General features: G+C 39.4%; 1 protein-coding gene across 20 annotated transcripts in view; it reads left to right on the top strand.

Moving 5' to 3' along the window:
* SOX5 (SRY-box transcription factor 5) overlaps nt 1-18394 on the top strand; it is a 607966-nt gene that overhangs the window by 445767 nt on the left and 143805 nt on the right. For all 20 annotated transcript variants that reach the window (XM_079305083.1, XM_079305080.1, XM_079305086.1 and 17 more), the window contains one exon: nt 5102-5188. In XM_079305083.1, the coding sequence (XP_079161209.1) occupies nt 5102-5188 (87 nt within the window). The remainder of the gene's footprint in view (nt 1-5101; nt 5189-18394) is intronic.

Here is an 18394-nt window from a genome sequence, read left to right as displayed (position 1 = left end):
TAAGCTTGTATAAGTGGATTTCTAGGACTGTGATCCTGGAGCAACCTGCAGATTGAAAAGAGCTACTGGAGAGGCTAGGTCTGAAGGGAATGCTGTGCTGTGGGACTGTTTTTGGAAGCCTGCCGAGGCAGGTCCAGGTACATGTGCATCTGTGCTGCCACTGAATTGAGAGTAGGACTAGGTCCACTCCCAAAGTAGACTTAAAATGCTCAAAAAAAAAAAAAAAAAGAAAAGAACTTCAGGAAGTAGACTTCAATAGAAATCTAGCAGACAGTGATAAAAATTGTGCCTCTCTCATGGTATAGCTTTGAAGCCGCTTCCATTTCCTGGAAACAAGTTGCTGCTTTCCCAGTGTGAAAACTTTAGGGCTATTAATCACATAAGTCAGTGAAGCTATATTTAAATATCAAATGCAGGAGTTGAGGGACAGTGACATGCTTGTTAGCATACCAAAAATTAGATTTAAAAGCCTTTTAATGTTAATTTACTGAGGTGATTTGCTTGCCAGTTGTGTAAGAGCAATTCAGTGGATGTACAGATGCATCCATACATGCAGATCAGAGCAGTGAAAGTGGCACTCTCCACAACCCCAAGGGAAGTGGTTTCATTCCATGTGCGGAATTACTGGCTGCTGGCATCAGTTTCCAAGATTCATTGTTGTGGATGAGGGAGTCAGTCTGGATGGCCCTTGGCACAGAGGGAGAGTGGAGGGACCAGGGGGCACCGAGGAGCCAGGGAGCTACTGGCACAGGAGGAGGCATTCGCCAATGAGCACTGCCATACGCAGTGACGTGGAGAAGCATATGTAAGCAGCAGAGGCAGGGGTGAAAGAAGAAAAACAAAATGTGCCATAAATATCTCTAGAAAGAGCTAATGACTGATAAATGTGTTGAATAGAGGCAGCAGAAATCATTTTTGCATTGATTTATTTGTATCTCTATTGATTCAGTCAGGCACCTCTTGGCCAATGTTTAGTTAATGATTCCTGTTCTTTCCATCTCAATCCTTCTCTTTGGTGCCCTATCCGTAATCTTCTTCTGCAACAACATGTAGCACCTTTCATAGTGTGTCTGGAACAAAAATGTTTCCCAAACATTAAAGAAATGCTGTTCACAAACAACCTGTGAGCAAGTCTTGTAGATGTATTCGAACTGTCCTGTGACTTGGGATTGGTCCTATGTGCCATAGGACCTACACAGCAAATAAGTATTGGGGGAGATTCTTAGCTCAAGTGGGGCTTGGAAGAAGGAAAGGGGGTAATTCTGTGTTCTTCTTGAAGGTTGAATTAGGAGGCATTATAAATCATACTCAGAACACCATGTGTAGCTGTTTGGAAATACAGATAATTGTAATACATTGCTGTTCTGATGCATATCCAAAATCTGTCACAATATAGCTCAGATTTTGCATGTAGAAAGCATGGTTTCAGGGGAATCCAAGAGAAGAGGACAAACTGGAGTAGGGATCAGGAACAGCAGTTCTTGTGTGCTGGCCACCTTTCACAGTTTCAAGCTGCATATTATGTATGCAAGCATTAAAAGTTTTACTGACTTGCCTATGAGTCCAGAGAATGCTTGCCTTGCAAACAAGAGATAGCATTTATTTCTTTTCTTAATTTGAGAGCAACATCTTCTCAATGAAGTCTAAAAAAAGCTGAACAAAGGATGATTTTGTTTCTGTAAAATTTGTGGAATCCCAACTATCATATCCTTTTAAACAGTTATTTTTATTTAACGTGTAAATTTCAAGTATTTTTAATGGGGTGCATAGATGATTTAATAAATGTTTCTTTCCAAGATAATGGTGCATAAGCTATTTCACAAGCAGTTACCGAAATGTGATAGGCTGAGTATATGAATAGCATATTTTATGTAAGTACAATATGTTAACATGGTATATAATAGAATTAAACAAGCTGTAATCTAATCTAGCTCTTTAACTCCATAAAGCTATATGAGTGGGAAAGCTATTGTCTTTAGGAATTAAAGTTCTTTTTAAATATTAGCAGAAGGATGATTATTTGCTGATTCTGTGTCAAAATTTTGTTGAAGTGCCTTATGTAAAAATGTAAGTTCAAATCAAGAGGGGTTTGAGACTAAGTTAGGACATCAATTTAATATGACTGCTTGGGGGTTTTTAAAGGAAAAAGAATGGATATAATATTATTTTGAATAGTTAACATTCAGTATTTCAACAAGGGAAGCACTGATTAGATCACCACAATCTATTTTATGCCATCAGGATTGCTGAGGGGGTTTATAATTGTGTTAAATTTTCATATTACTCATATTCACACATTAATGAACAGATGCATTGTTACTATTGAGATTTTGCCATTTGGCCTTTCACATCTCTAATCATGATTTCCTACTGAGATCTTTACCGTTCTCGCAGAAATTCAGTCATTGATACATGGCCGTCCACCGCATTCATTACTCCCCCCTGATTTGTCCGCGACTCTCCCGGCATCACCGGCAGGTTCGGCGTACTGGGATGTAACACGAGCCCTCCGGCAGGGAACTCCGGCGCTCGGGCTTGAGCCGGCAGAGCTCGAACTCCCCCGGGCAAAGAGGCACCGGAACCGTCCCGGCGCCCCTCCTCGAGCGGCTGCGGGGGTCTGGCGAGCGGGGAAGCAGGGAGGCAAGCAGTTAAGGGAAACAGGCATGCCCGTGGCAGGCAGCGGCCGGCGGGCAGCGCGGCGGGGCTCTGGCAGCCCTGGCAAGCGGCTACTGTAGCTTTAAGGCAGCAAGTTAGACAGAGGACTTGTGTTTCTTTACGAGCGTACCACGGCGAATATTTTGTCTAGCCGCGGGGGCAAAGCCTTGTCGTGGACTTTGCTGACAATAGACTTAAAAGTAAGGCAGGCTGCTTTTGGTGCCTGGAGGCTCTGAAGCCCATTGTCAGCTAACAATGGATCCCTATTGCCGCATTCCTGCTTTGCAAAGGTTTGGTGGCTTTTAATGACCGACAGCTCTCCGCCGCAAATGCCGCATTTGCTCCGGCCTGTTTACACGCCGTTCCGGAGTTTTCAGAAAAGCAGAGGAATAATAATTAAAAACAAATTAAAATAATCAGGGGAAAGTGGCAGTGTTTATCTGACCTATTCACGTTGTGGGAAATTGTTTCCTTCGTGGGTGCTTCGAGGGGACGGACGGACTCCATCAGTATCTGCCCAAGTGCCCGGAGCCCAGCGGCGCCTCCGGCTCAGCAGCCCCGGCACGGAGCGTATTCTGCCTGCAGCTTCTCCCGCCCGTGCCCCTAGGATTTAATGAGATTTGGATATTAGTTTTAGAGATCCTAGCAGAGAAATCTCAGTCGGGCAAGCCCAGGGATCAGCACAGGGAGCGCCCGCGGGTGCACAGGATGAGATCGGGGTGCTTCAGCATAAAAAAAATGTTACGGAACAAAACACCCTCCTGTGCTGTCGGAGGCATCCGAAAGTGATCGCTGCTCTCCCGGCAAGATGCGGACGTGGGGCTGTGCCCGGCTCGGGTGTCTGTCTGTGCGTGCTTCTGCCTTGTCTGACCGCAGCCGCGCGCGAGCAGAGGCGAGGTTGATGTGAGATGCGGGAGAGCATCCCTGTGCCCGTGGCACTCCAGTTCCCTGTGCATTAATACCGCCCTGCGGGCGGTGGGTTTACGCGAGTCCGGGCTCGCTCAGCCCCCCGGGAGCGGCGGGGGCTTCGCGGGGAGAGAGCAGCCGGCAGAGCCGCCCGAGGAACCGCAACGCCTCCGAGCTCCAAGTTGGGGCTTAAGAAAGGAGGTGGAATTAGCCAAACGAGATAATGAAGGTTGCTCGTAATGGTTTTTACTGTGGGGAAAGTTAACCAGTTTCTAATAATTGTATGGTCTCTAGGCCAGACGGTCCCTTTGATAAGTTAACATGTACTCCCTTTATGTTCCTGGTAGGGGGTAAACAAATGCCTGAACAAATACAAATACACATAAACACAAATGTGGAGAATAGCAGTATATGTCTTAGATCCAGATAATAAGTGTGGGTATTGTTATTTAGATGGCACATACTGGGACACTTATCTTTTAGTACACTCCATTTTCTAACTGAATGCAGTGCTAATCGTGGGATTGAAAGCTATTGTAATTGTGTACCCATCTAAATGCTGACAAGAACATACAATTACATTGTTTGGAATTGAGTTTAATGTTCTCTGGATTTTATTAGCATTTATATTTACTTATGCATTAAAATTCAACACAAAAAGAGGTCAGAACACAAGAGTTGAAGACATAAATATCAGATGCATGCACACCCTCACTGCATTTTTCCTGAAAATACTGAACAAATTTATTTTATTTTATTTTATTTTATTTTATTTTATTTTATTTTATTTTATTTTATTTTATTTTATTTTTAAAAGAAGTGTTAGAATTGGAAATGAGCAAATAATAGGTTTCCATGCTAAGCAATGCCTTTTCTCCCTCTGGATTTTGCTGTCTTTTAAAGCTTTTTTCCATATCCCAACTTTTTATTATTATTTATAATGAGTGTGTTACCGGAAAATCTTTCCACAGTGTGCTTACCACCACACGATGTTTAAACACACATTATAAAGTGGATGTAATTGTAAAGACTCAGAGGGATATAATTACATGTAGCAGATTTAGGAGCTAATTCTTTGCTTCTCTCTTTCTCTCTCTCTCTCTCTTTACTCCGCATTTTATCAACATAATTATTTTTTGACTGCAGACTAACACCCAGAAACTGACAGGCATCCATTATAGGCAGCAACTTGTTCACCAAATTGAAAAACAATGAACTGCAGGTTTATATGTGCCCATTGTAATACAGAATTACCGGAGCTTTGTTCCACTAGAGGAAAAAGCTAATGGTTTTGAAACAGCAGGTGACAAAACACATTATTTTTTTTCTTTTTTTTTTCCTTTTTTTTTTTTTTTTTTTTTTTTTTTTTTTTTCTCTCTCTCTCTTCCCTCCCCTCTTATCAGTTTGTAGGTGAAGTCATTATGAACTGGGGCCCAGTATAGGGTTGGCCTTATTTTTGGCAGATAGACTTTTAATGAGTTCTATTGTGGAGACAGTCATGTTGATTTGCTTACCTTTTTTTTTCCCCCCCTTCACTCAGAAACTCCCAGTATTGAAAAGCTACTATCAAAGGACTGGAAAGACAAGCTTCTTGCCATGGGATCAGGGAACTTTGGAGAAATAAAAGGTAACACTGTTTCTCTGCTAAAGGAAATTAAGAATGAATATACAGATACTACTGGCTTTATGGAACTTTGTCTGTCCTTCCTCCCTTCCCCTTCAAACATGGTAATTTGGGGTTTAAATGAAATATATGCACTCCCATCTGTGATAAAATAAATCAGGGAAAGGGTATATTGCCCTAAGTGAATGAAATTATATGAAGCTTTTGTTGCATATATTGTTCTCTGTTATAAATGAACACATCCTATTGCTGGATTGGGGAAAAAAGTCAGATCAGACATATGTGCTATTGGAGCATAGCAGACCTCAGTTTCTGAAATTTGAGGGTGATCTGAATTCCTTGTTTATGTTTGGACAGATTTTGATGATGTAGATTTTTGGTTTTACTTTTTTATTTTCAACTTTTTTTTGCATGTAGGGAAAAATAAAAAGGGCAAAGTTTGTGTAACGATACCTCTAGGTACTGAAATTAGCCAGTGCAGATTTTAAAAGACAGCGTACAACATCTGTGCACTAAAGCATGTTCTTTTAAAACCGTACTCCAGAAGGAAAATGACAAAATTTGACCACTCTCCAGCAACAGTAGTTTCTGCTCTGCCAAGGCATTTCCCCATTTTAAATATCTGAGGTCTTTTAAGGGAACCTGTGATTGTTTGTTTTCATGTAATTTAATATTTTTATAATTCTTCTGCAGTGCTTATGATGAGAAAATCACTCAAAATCCACATGTCAAAAATTGTAAGTTTTCAGAGCAGTCATTATCACTCTGAAAAGAAACAGTGACTCTTATTCTTCTCCCATTTATATCAGTGTACAACTGGAGTAGCAAAATCCAAACCAATGTTGTTTTGGAAATGTGAAAGTAGAATGAAATTAAAATTAAACCCCTCTCTTGTGTTTATAAACTGGATTTAGTTTCTCTCCATTATTTTTGGTATGTTTACTTACTAATGTTGTCCCTGATCTAGAGATCCTCACTCAGGCAGGCTCCCAAACCTTGTGCCCGATAGGTTTAAGGACCGTGTGCACAAGAGGTTGGCAGTATTCAGAAAAGCATACAATATGACATGCTCTCACAGGTTAATGGATTGGTGCATATGCAAAGTGGTTATAAAGTGTTTTTTTAAATTATATGGGCCTTCCAGCCTGTCACTGATAAGCCACCAGCATAAGTTTGTGTTATTCCACTGACTTACCCAAGTAGGAAAAAATGCCACTTGTTTCCCCAGGCTTCTCCCTGGGAGGCTGTAGTTCAAAAATATGTATTCATTACATATGCAGAATAACTTTAAACAGAATGTAGTGGTCCAGCCCCCAGCAGGCTGAGATGTTGTTGTTGTGGTGATGATGATGATTACTACAGAGAGCCAAACCCTGTGTTCTTCATTCCTTCTCCATGCATGCAAAGCAACAGATCATAAACAGGAAGAGCAGCCACTGGACTTACCTGGGAGTTGTGAGTTTTAAAAGGGCATTGTTTCAAAGTGACATCATTCTTTGCCATGAACTCATGAATCTTTAAGATGTTTCATGGACAAAGTATGAGGAGACATCTTTCATACCCACTTTTGAGTATATATTTCAGCAGATTTTGCATGCTGTATGGAGCCTCTTTAACTCTTGACACAGTGGAACCTTTAGAAGGACTTCCAGTGATTCTGGTGCCTTTGGACTTTGTAGAGCTGCTCTGAAGAGTGCTGTGCACTGAGAAGGTGATCTGTTCCCAGTGCCTATGATCTTGTTCTTTTGGAGGGTAATCTTTTTTCTTCCTTCTTCCACAAGCTAAATTTGAAAGCAGCAGCAGCCAGCTACATGCTACCATGAGAGAAATTCAACAGTCCTTTCAGTCAAGCCTGGGGGAAAGGATGGGGAGCAACAGCACAGCCTCAAAGAAGACTTTTCTTTGCTTTAATTTTTGGTTTTTAGCTTTATATTTTGAACACAAGTCGAGTTATTGTTCTGTAGCTCTGTTCAAAAACCTCACGTCTGAGGCTTTTTAGTGCAACTGTGGTTCTGTGGTTGGGGCATGGTTATTAGGTGTTTGGATCAAGTTTGGCAGTAAGCTGTGAAAACAGGCACTGGTTTATTTTTCCTACTGACTGCCGTGACAGTTGCAATTATTGTCCATTGTTCCAAGGTGGCTAGAAAGGAGGACGATACAATACAGCATTGCCCTCTGGGGGTAAATGAATTTGACTTACAGATTCTTGGGGGGTCAGGCAGGCTGATTATTTAGTGCCCAGGAATGCGGTTTTCATGGCACCATCAGCCATGAGCAGCCAACAAACAATGGCTCAGCTGTATTGCTGCTGTATTTAGTGAGGCAGCAGGAAAGGTGTGCAAGTTGAGCTGCTCCATACCCACATACACGTGTACAAACACACATATATTGTGCTACAAAATGATTTTGTCATTCTGTAGTTATGAAGTTTTCCAGTTGTGTTTTTTAAATTAACTTCTTTCTCTTTATTTGGCCTGGCAGCTACATTTTTTCCACCCCTCATTTCTCTATTAGTGATATTTGGAAACCCCCACCTAAGTACTGTCTTATTATTAATACACCCTGGAATGTGGACAGCTCTAGGAACTGTACTGCCCAACTGTCTTGTGCACTGAATAGTTTTTTCCATTTAACGGTTCAAACTTTCATTGTGTTTTTCATTAGGTCTGGGGGAGTTTTAGTACATTGTGTGCAAAAGTCTCAGCACTAGGCTACATATTGTTAATGCCCAAGCCTGTGTTATTGCCATTGAGTTTTATTCTCTGGGACAGATTAAAAGAAAGGGAGATGTGGAGGAAGACTTTATTTTCTATTAGCGTGATTTCTTTTAAGTTATAAAGCAATAATATTTTATTAAAGATAGGGAAATTGGTGAATGGTTGGAAGTGACCAGACTCCCATGTTTTGTATTCAGTTGTTTCTCTTGGTTGCTTTGTTACCTTTGGCTGCTGCTTCAAACCCCCCTTTCTTCATCTCCATGCCTGTAAAACAGAAGAACCATTACTGAGTATCTGCAGAGAGCCAGCCGCAAACTTCAAGATCACAGTAAGAAGGATCTATATATATATCCAGTTACTAATAGAAAAGGAAATGTATTGCTTTATTCCACAGACTGACTGAAAGGTACTGCAAGTGAATACCCTTAAAAACAGGGCAAAATCTAGAACCTTTCATATCTGTAGAAACTGTGACTCAAATACCTGTGTTTGTTCAGAGAAGTAGTCTGGGGCTAAATTACAAGTTTGACACTAGAAATTTGTTAAGAAATTCTGTTTTGATATCTGTAGAATTTTTACTGTGTTAGTCACACTAGTCACTAGATAGCAAAACCAACAAAACATGCCGTTAAATTGAAGTATTTTAAAGTAAAGCTGTAAAACTACATTGACTTGGTTAAAGCCTGTTCAAACTTACTTATATCCACCATAGAAGGCCTCTGGATTATTCATGGATAATGCAGTTTATTGGATTCAGTGGAGCAGAGAGATCTTCAGGTCTCAAAATGATTGTCTACAGGAAGGAAAATCATCCCCTTTTTCTGCTGTCAGTGTAACTTCCTCATTGGCTGTGCATTGCAGCAGGAAAGTAGGTGCTGTCCTCCAGTGTTACTAGGAAAAGGTATAGAAAGCCTTGCTGCTAATCTTGTCCATCTCTCTACTGAAATTTGTCAAGACATAATAATGCGTATTTTGTATGTTCCCCACTTAATTCTGAATACATGTGTGGAACAAAAGGTTAATCGGACTTCTTTTCCCAATCCTCCTGAGTTGGCTTTCTGTTGAAGGCTTTGTTAGCAGGGATTGTGCCCAAATCTCTCAAGAAAGGCTGGGCAAGTCTGAATCTGATTTATTTTTGTTGTTTGAAAAATCTTTTCTATTGTGCAGATTAGTGTGTAAACAACTCAGGTGAAGTGTTTTTTGCACAGACTGTGAAAGGGATTTTTGTTAGGTTAAAGTCAGCTTTTCATTCATTTAAATCCAGGTGACTCCAGAGACTGTATTGGAGTAACCGCATATTCATGGATGTAATTGAAAGCCAGATTAGCCTCCCAATCCCAGTCTTCAGCTAGCAATAGCACAGACATTTGTTTTTCATGAGAAACTGAGTTCCAAATGGCATGAAGTATCAGTGCAGGTATTGTGTCAGGCTGTGTTTGATGAGAGATAGAGCTGTGTTTACTGAAGGCTCTGATTTTGCTCATGTGCTCAGAAAATGGGGCATGAGAGAGTGTACAGTGAACGGTTTTAGGACTGCCAATAATGGATAAAGAGAAATAATCCATTCAGTGATACTATAGCTCATCAGAGCCATGAATTAAAGACATATGTTATGTAGATTCAATGTATGGATTAAAACGGATAATCTGGTAGGTGACATGCAGAATCTTGAGATAAGTGAGCTATGCAGATTCGGTATATGGATTGTGATGGATAATTCCATTTAAGTAATGCTAGACAAGTTGAAGACAAGTAAGCTTTGGGTAGTGCTCAGGTTATGTGCAGTAATCCAGTGAGTGACACTTTGGATCACATAATCTGTAAACTAAAGACAAGAAAGCTGGGGATTCTGCATTCAGATGTGGACAGGAAAAAGGAGGGGTAAAGAGAGAAAGATTATTCATGGGAAATACACTGGGTTTAAACCTTTGGCTAATACAGCACAGATCCCCAGGAGATATGTGAAAGCTGCATGCTTTCTTAGGAGCTGTGTAAATTTTGCAGTTGCAAATTAGTGGTTCAAAAATGTTTGCAAACCTGTGTCAACTGTGGATGTTTAGCATTATTTTTTGGTGGGTAGTAAGTGGAGTAGCAAGAGGAGAGTGACAGTCAAAAGTGAAGGAGGTAAAATATGTTGGATTGTCAGCTTTTAACTGTGATAAATTCAGTAATTGCTGCAACCTACCTAGTATCTTTTTTGTGTTTACTTTTTTTAAGGGGTTTAATCATAGCAAATTGCAAATTGAGCTTCAGGCTTTGTAAATATTCCAGAAGGGCTGGGGTGCATGGGAACCTGCCCAGTTGCACTCAGGGAGTCCTAAGTTTCAAGAGGAAATTTGTCAGCTCCCAAAATCGTGGAGGTTGATCACAATGCAGTGTGATACTCTCAGGCTGCAGAGAAATAGCCAGTACTAGCCAGACCAACACAAAGCTTCTTCAGGCCAAAAGAAAGCCTGAGGTAGAGATTGTGACTGGATGGAGTTGTTAGAATGGGAGGTTAGGTGAAGGTTGTACATGTGGAAGGGAGGGTTGGAGGAATCTTTTCAAAAGCATCTAAAAATGTTATTTTATGGCAAAGCAGCTAATTCAGGTTGTTTCAGACTTTTATGCATAAAGGTACTTAATTTAATCACAAGAAGTCAGGTTCTAATTTTATTTTTTAAGATGTGATTATTGATAGAGATAATAGAATAAAATTGAACTAATTAAAGTAGCAAATTCCAATGAGTTTTAACATATGGAGGCCAAACTACTCTATGTTTAAAAATTGTTTGGAGTTGGTTGACAGAAGGGCCTAAAGCTGTGCTTCATGGTACTAATATTACCTGAAAGATGTACTGATAGAGCTGAATGTCACTGAGCTAGAAGTGCCAGTTTGTCAAAACAAAACAAAGCAAATACACACACAGACACACACATTTTTTCCTGCTGCTATATAAAATTCCAGCAGCAAATGCTATTTTCCTAGCCTAGTTCTAACTTGTCTAGACAGTAAAACAATGAATAACCTCTGAGAAATAATCTCAATACAAATGTTGTCTTTTCCTTTTGCAACCTTGTAAGTTGCTAACCTGGTTGAATACCAAGCTTTATTTGTAGTCTACTGTACCAAAAGTTTTTTTTGACAGCAAATGAGAAGTACTCAGTGACAGCCTCTTTCCAGTGCTGTGAAACAGCAAAGTGCTGGTTTGTTACAGAGCAGACAGCTGAGGTTTTTTTCCCCCACAGAATATGAATTCTTGAGGCTAGTAACGGCAAAAGAGGGTAATTGGTCATAATTTGGTTTTATTCATTCTTCACCTTGCACTCAAACATAAAAGATTGAGAATGTCCGTTTGGTGAAATAAATGCCTTCCTTATATCTCACTGTTCTAAAGCAGATTTTTATTTGTCAAACAGAGAGGATTCATAAATCTATATGCACAGGCAAATCAGTTTGAATTGTGCACTTTTTCTTTCCTTGTTTTTTTTGGTTTTGCTTTTTTTTGGTTGTTTTTTTTTGTTGTTGTTGTTGTTGTTTTGTTTTGTTTTGTTTTGTTTTTTTCCTGGTTGCTATGGCTTGCCAAGTAAAAAGCAATCAAAAACCTTTATTTTACTATGCTAACTCGCCCTATAAGATGAATTTAGCAAGGTGGTAGTTGGAGGATGGCAATCATTGTGTAGCAAAATTGGCTTAAACACTTAATGAAAAATGCCAGTTTTCAGATGTTTTTGTCCTGACAGCTCCAAGATTTAGTGGTCTGTGAAGCTATGTTCTAGTCTATAATAATGCACTCTCTGAACTACTGATTAGGGAAACATTAGGAGAGTTGGCACACGTTCGCAAGCATAGAATCCCATCCACCCACCAACACATCCCAGCAAGTACATAATTTGAAGTACAATCCCATTGCTTGGCCATAAACATTTCATATTACTGTTCAAAAACAGAGGAAAGAAGATATTAAGAAGATGAACTTACCTCAGCCAGTTAGATCTGTTTATAAGACTACTTTTCCTGAAGGAAACATCAGCTCCCCATTGACTTCAGGTGATGTCAGCATCATGGATGGGAATACTCCTCTTTAAATTTATGTTATAAATAGATTTTTACATTTTTATTTAGGGAGAGTATGACACAGATTAGTTGGCTTTAAAGTAGAAGAAGACTAGGTGGCCTCTTTGTTTTACTTTCCTGGTTTCCTTACTTAGCAAAGTATTGTTTAGATTTCTAATATGTCAAGGTTAAAACTATGGCGAGGAGTGGGGAAAATAGTTGATACTGGGGTGAGAAAAGATACTGTAAGAAAACCCTCTATAAAAGATATTTTTTTTTTATGGATTACTGATAATTTTATTTATTCTTTGGATTTGGTACAGTTAGGACGAGTAGTATTTTACTCTTTCTGAGGGCAACTTAGTTAATTGACTATTCAGTTTGCAAAACCTCCTTCATTTTTGTATCAAAACTGTAACCTTCACTAGCTTAAAAAGTCTACTGATAAAACAGACCATTGCAGGAAATACTTGGAGGTGACTCAATCTTTAGCTCATGTATGGGCTGTAGCTCAGTGCCTGCCATGCTTTGTTACATCAAAGTTACACAGAAACTGTGTTGTGGCATGGTTTCTGTTGCTTGGTAAATTTGATGACATCAATAATTGGTTCATTTATAAGGGTGCCCTTGGCTGAAACCTACCTAGTCTCCAACTGGGTCAAACACAGACTTAATGATCTGCTTAACATGTATTGCTGTTGAAAGTCAGTGGGGAAATTCTTGGCCTTGCTGAAATAGTTCTGCTGGTGACTTCATCGGGGCCAGCAATAAAACCTCCTACACCACATAAAGATCAGAATGACTTTTGACAAGTTGCTAAAAACTTCATGACTTAGTTTGCTCTTGAAAAGCATAATGCATACCACTACATTTCTACCTGCAAACAGTCTTTAAGAAGATCATTTAGGTAGTGCTTTGAAATTAAAAAATGCTTTGTACTGCATACTTTATTTATTATGCATCTTAATATTATTCAAATACAGAGTACTTAAAAATATTCTTATTTCCATTTAATGGCTTTTTTCCCATAGAAAAGTTTGTAGATATGGGAGGCTTTTTTTTTTTCTTTTGTAACCACAGTTAATGATATGAACATAATACAATATTATTATGTCTTTCAGGCTTTGTACTTGTGCATTGTTTTCTTTGATTTTCCTTTGAAAGACAGAATCTGACAGTTCAAAAGCTATTCATGCAATTACTTTGATAGCAAACTGACTTGGTAGATAGATTTCACTGTCTGTATTGGTGAGTGTGCACACAAGCAGCCCTGGTTGGTGCCATTCCTAGCAGTTTAATGGGGACATGGCAGAGGGATTGAGGACAGCCTTGCCATACTCTGCACTTGTGGAATACACATCCCTAGGCTGTGTAGCAAGCATACTCACTGCTTGAACATTTGCAGCAAAAGCTTAAAATGTCTGTTAAAGAAAATGTTGGCTTTCCTGACTTCTCATTTACATTCCCATTCTGTCTAATAAATTATAATAAAGTATTTACTGTTTTTATCACAAAAGCAGTTTCTCTGCCTTTTTTTTTTGCTTTAGTTGTGTTTTGGGTGGGTATGCCAAGGTTTATCCTGTTCGTTTTCTCACTTTAAGTGTGTCATTTGGTCATATTGGTGTCTTCATTCTAATGTTTATTAAAATGTTGCTGCCACTGCCAGTCTGGGACTGTGAATCAGAACTAAGAATGTGTAATAGTTTATTTCACATTTGAGTAAATTTCTTCTACTACTTAAACACTATTATGGGTAGTGTTGATCTGAGATGAAGTTTAGGTTTGGCTATACAAAATGTCACTAATTTGAGTCTTCTATTGCCATCTGCTGTGGGTGTTTCATCCACAAACATGGTGTTTTTTTCTGAGTCTCTCTTCATGGTTATAGTTGATAAGCTGACACATCTGGAAAGCATCTTTTCTTGGGCCTTTATGCAGTTATCAACCTGCAGTGTGTACTTTGATGGTCCTTTGCCTGAGTTGTTTGGATCAATTGTGGAAAATCCATGTTTTGCCATTGCAGTGATAGACCACAGAGAACACCTACAGCAATCTCCTGAAAGGCAGGTGGGCTGGTGGTTAAAAGCCTTGTTAAACATAAAATGTGCAATATCTGTTTGTCATGGATCTGATGGTAATTAAGAGTAGTTCTTGAGGCAGTCACTGTTCCAAGACATTCTCCTTTGGCTCCTCACTCAGTAGTTCTGTGAAATGGTCTAACTTGCTGTCAAGCTGTATGCTGTGATAATGGACACGTGGGGTTTTTTTCTCTCAGCCCTGCTGCCTGGCTGGAGTAATGCAATGTGTAAAGGCCAGCTCCAGAACCATTCCCAACTCTGTGCTGCTTGGAGTTTAGTAAGAAAACAGCTGAAGATGTCTCCTGGGGCTAGGGGTTTACACCCACTCCCAAGTTCTAGCAGGGTTAGCAGCCATGTGGATAGTTCATTAATTCACAAGTAGCATAATTTGAGCAACTGTCTTTATTCTGTTGTTGGCTTAGTTTCTTAAAATGCTGACATGTTTTGCCCTGTAAGCTACAGAATTCTTTAAATGGCCTTAGCTGCCAAGACACTTCAGACAACGATAAGGGTTTAGATCTCATGCAGGTTAGCAGAGAGAAAACAGTAAGGTGAGGACCACCATCCTTGTTAGCCCCCAGTCTACAGCATCTAGAAAATGGTACAAAAAACAACTGGATCTCTTAACTATGTAGTAATTTTTAATACCAGGAAAAATTCCTGTAACTGTTTGTACTTATGTTGTGACCCCACTGTTGCCCTCACCTCACCATTAAATAAATAACACTGTCCATGCTTTGACCTTCATATGTTATGCAAAGTAATATATGATTGGCCATGGCAACTGTGAAATGGCACTTCTGTAGATTATTTCCATGAAGGTAATTATAGAAAAGGTATTCTAGGTAATAAGACTAAGATAAAAAACACCAAATTAAAACTAAATGCAAATGCTTAACATTATTGTCAAGACCGTCTGATTCAAATACTTCCCTCTTTTTTTCATTTTCACCTATTTAAAGGCCACCAGTTACCTGCAAGATATGTCAAAACTATGATTCATCATCAGTGGGGCTTATGTGTGAGTAAGACAGGGGAAAACCTGCATAGAACTCACTATCTCTCATTAGAGACACGTAGCTGATCTTCCTTGCCTCTGGTTTTGTGCAGGTCACTTGAGAGTATGGCTATTCAAGTACTTATTTTGCAAGAAATTATTAGCTCAAAGAATTGAAATTATCATTAAGTAATATTCCAGTTACTGGAAGGATGGCTTAGTCCTATGAAAAAAAATGTACCTACTAAGCCGTGTTTTCCAGGAAGTATTCTCCAACATAAGATTTTTTTCTTAAAGCTAATGCTGATAAATTTTCCCTTTGCTTTATTAGCAAACTAAAATAGCTTGAGAAATATAATGCAAAAAGTCTGCCTTTTGTCAGACGACTTTCATTTCAGCTGTATAAATCCAAGGAATTATGCATTGTACTTACTAAGTAGGATATAAAACACCCCTTGTGGGCATTTCAGATTGTCTTTAAAAACTGAATAATAATAAAGAGACTCAGTCAATTTGTCCATGGCTGCATGGCTACAGTGTGCCTGTGCTTTTGCTGTCTGCACTGGCACTTCATTGCACTGCCTGCTTGCTCTTAGTTCATAGAGTCATAATTTGGGCTGGAAGGTCATCAGGTCCAACCCCTGCAATGGGCAGGGATACCTTTCACTGCACCAGGTTCTTCAAAGCCCTGTCCAACATGCCCTTGAAAATTTCCAAGGATGAAACTTCCACCACCTCTCTGGGCAACCTGTTACTGTGTTTTACCACCTTCATTGTAAACAATTTCTTCCTTATATCTAAGCTAAATTGACCCTCTTTTAGTTTAAAACTATTGCCTCTGGCACTGTCATAGGAGGCCCTGCTAAAAAGTTTGACCCCATCTTTATAAGAGACTTTTAGATACTGGAAGGTGTCTCTGGAACTTTCTTTTCCCCAGGCTGAACAGTCCAAACTCTGTCAGCCTTTCTGAAGAAAAGAGGTGCTCCAGCCCTCTGATCATGTTTCTGGCCTCCTCTGTCTCTCTTCCAACAAGTCTGTGTCTTTCCTGTGCTGAGGACCCTGGAGATGGTCTCAGCACTTCATCTTTAGTCTTGGAATTCAAATAAAGCTGCTCTTTTCCTGGTGAGGAAGTTTTTTGCTGCTCTGTGAGTCAGTCAGGCTGCAGAAACAGTGCAGGAGCTGTGCAGTGACAGGTCAGTGGCACACGGAGCGTCCTGTTCCCTTTCCCTTCTGGGAAGTGCAGCCAGAACTTTGACACACGGGGTTGGATAATCAGCATGTCTTTTTTCTGCTGCTGTTGGTAACTAACCCTGTGATCTCTCTGTCTGTCAGTTTACACATATGGAAATATTTTTCTACCTTTCAGATTAATTTAAAGATGGGGATTAATTTAACTTTACAAAGTGCTTTTTGATTCCCAACTGAAAGCTACTGTAGTAGCTCAAAATATGCCATTGAAGCAGTACTGACTGAGGAGCTGTGATGTGTGTTGGTGTATTTGACAGTGATTTCCTTTTGTTTACCTTAACTTAGGGACTGAGGCAGTCTATGCATTCCTTCTTTCTGTAGGACCTTCTTCCCCTCTCTCATGCTTGTGTCCACCCCCAGTAAAAAATAGGAAGAAAATATCTGCTGAATAAATAAGTACGAAATATTTTGTTTTCAGATATTTCAGTTATAGTGGCAGTATCAGTGCATGATAGTTTTTGCTAGAGGAGTGTTATGGTAAGACCAGGTGGACAGGCCAAGACAGGGGCTGCCTTTTAGAATAATTCTATACCACTTGGAAATGCTGCACCTTTTTTTTTTTTTTTTTTTTTTTTTTTTCTGGAGAAAAACAACAAAAGGATGGAAGAGTGGCAGTAGAAACTTCTGATTAATTCCATGGCCAGGTGGCAAATGCATTACTTGTAGCAGTTCTCTGTCTCCCGTGTTGGAAGGAAAAATCATAGAAGTGTTTTCTTCGGCTGTGATAGTGCTTTAGCACTGGCTTCCATTCTTTCTCACAGCTTTTAGCAGAACAGGTTTAAAGTCCTCTGGTTTCTGTTTCAGTGTGTTTCTCAAGTTTCCAGCTTGTACCACAGTTTTTCTGGAGGCTTTATCTGAGAATATTCTGCTGTAGTTCTTTGTTATGTAGTGAAAATATTTTCACAAGAATTTCTAGAGTCCTAATAAAAAACAATTTAGTTACATGTCTTGTGTTACATTTTTTTCTGCTTATTCTTCTTGGTTTTCCACCTGCATATGGCTGTCTACAAATGGATTTAAGTACTTGGACTTGGCTAATGTAGGAAATGGGATGTTCCTTGAGATCACATCATTGAAATTAAGTAAAAGTAACAAAAAACCCCAACTAACCAAACAAGCAAAAAAGTAAATTAGGCTAACTATCAAGCAAAGGGCCCCCCCAGTGCCACCTCAAAGGCCGTGGCTTGAAAGGTTCAGCCTTTCAAAGCAAGCAGTAGATGATTCACCATTCCAGACATTTCAATCCAATCTAGAAAGCTGTAGTAAATATATTGCAGGGAACATTCCTACACTGACAGGGGGGTAGACTAAATGAGCTATTACCAGTAGCTCTTTTCCATGTCTGACTGATAGTTGGCTAGGAACATGTCTGCTATAGTCGCCAATTTTTTTTTTCCTTTTTTTTTTACACTTGGAGAGCACTGGTGACATTGGCAGAAGAATGCTTCCTGTGTTTGAAAGAGGTTTGTATAGCAGAGTAGTCCCAAAAGCAGACTATTTTCAGAGGAGACATTGACACTGATACCCTTAATCATTTCCTAAGGGCTTTTTAGAAAGGTTTTCATAGGATCTGACTCATGTGAGAGGGTGTGGTCGTATTGGGGATATCTGTGGATTAACTGCTACACATATTTTCAGGTCTTTTGAATTCACAGTCAAATGATCCTACATCTATCAAAAGTGCCTTTTTCTTTTTTTTTTTTTTTTTTTTTTTAGTGTATGATTCATAGCTTTTGATGTTTCTTGGAATTTTTTCTCCTGTTTCCTTATAACCACTGTCCTTCTGGGTAGCAAAATTATTTCTTCAGTATTGTTATGAAAGTGAGTTAGTGAGTTCCTCTGTGTCTGCTGAGCTATACTATTAAAAAACCCCATCTAACAATAGTACAGATGAGAGTGATGGTGAGTTGTGTTTAACTCAGATTTTCAGGTTTTCCTTCAAAAGTGCACCTTGGTGGCAGCAACAGCAATAGGAGTTATTGACAATTTAAATACTATATAATTTAATCCTAATCAGGGATGTAGATGATATAAAAGGTTATAGAGGGATGTAAATACTTACCCTACATCAATGTTTTGACACTTACAGAAACTGTATCTTTTTCCTAAGTTTCTGATATAAATATAGTTGTC

The sequence above is a fragment of the Erithacus rubecula genome, assembly GCF_903797595.1.
Source record: "Erithacus rubecula genome assembly, chromosome: 4".
NCBI classification, from domain to species: domain Eukaryota; kingdom Metazoa; phylum Chordata; class Aves; order Passeriformes; family Muscicapidae; genus Erithacus; species Erithacus rubecula.
This window is presented reverse-complemented; position numbering and strand designations above follow the sequence as displayed.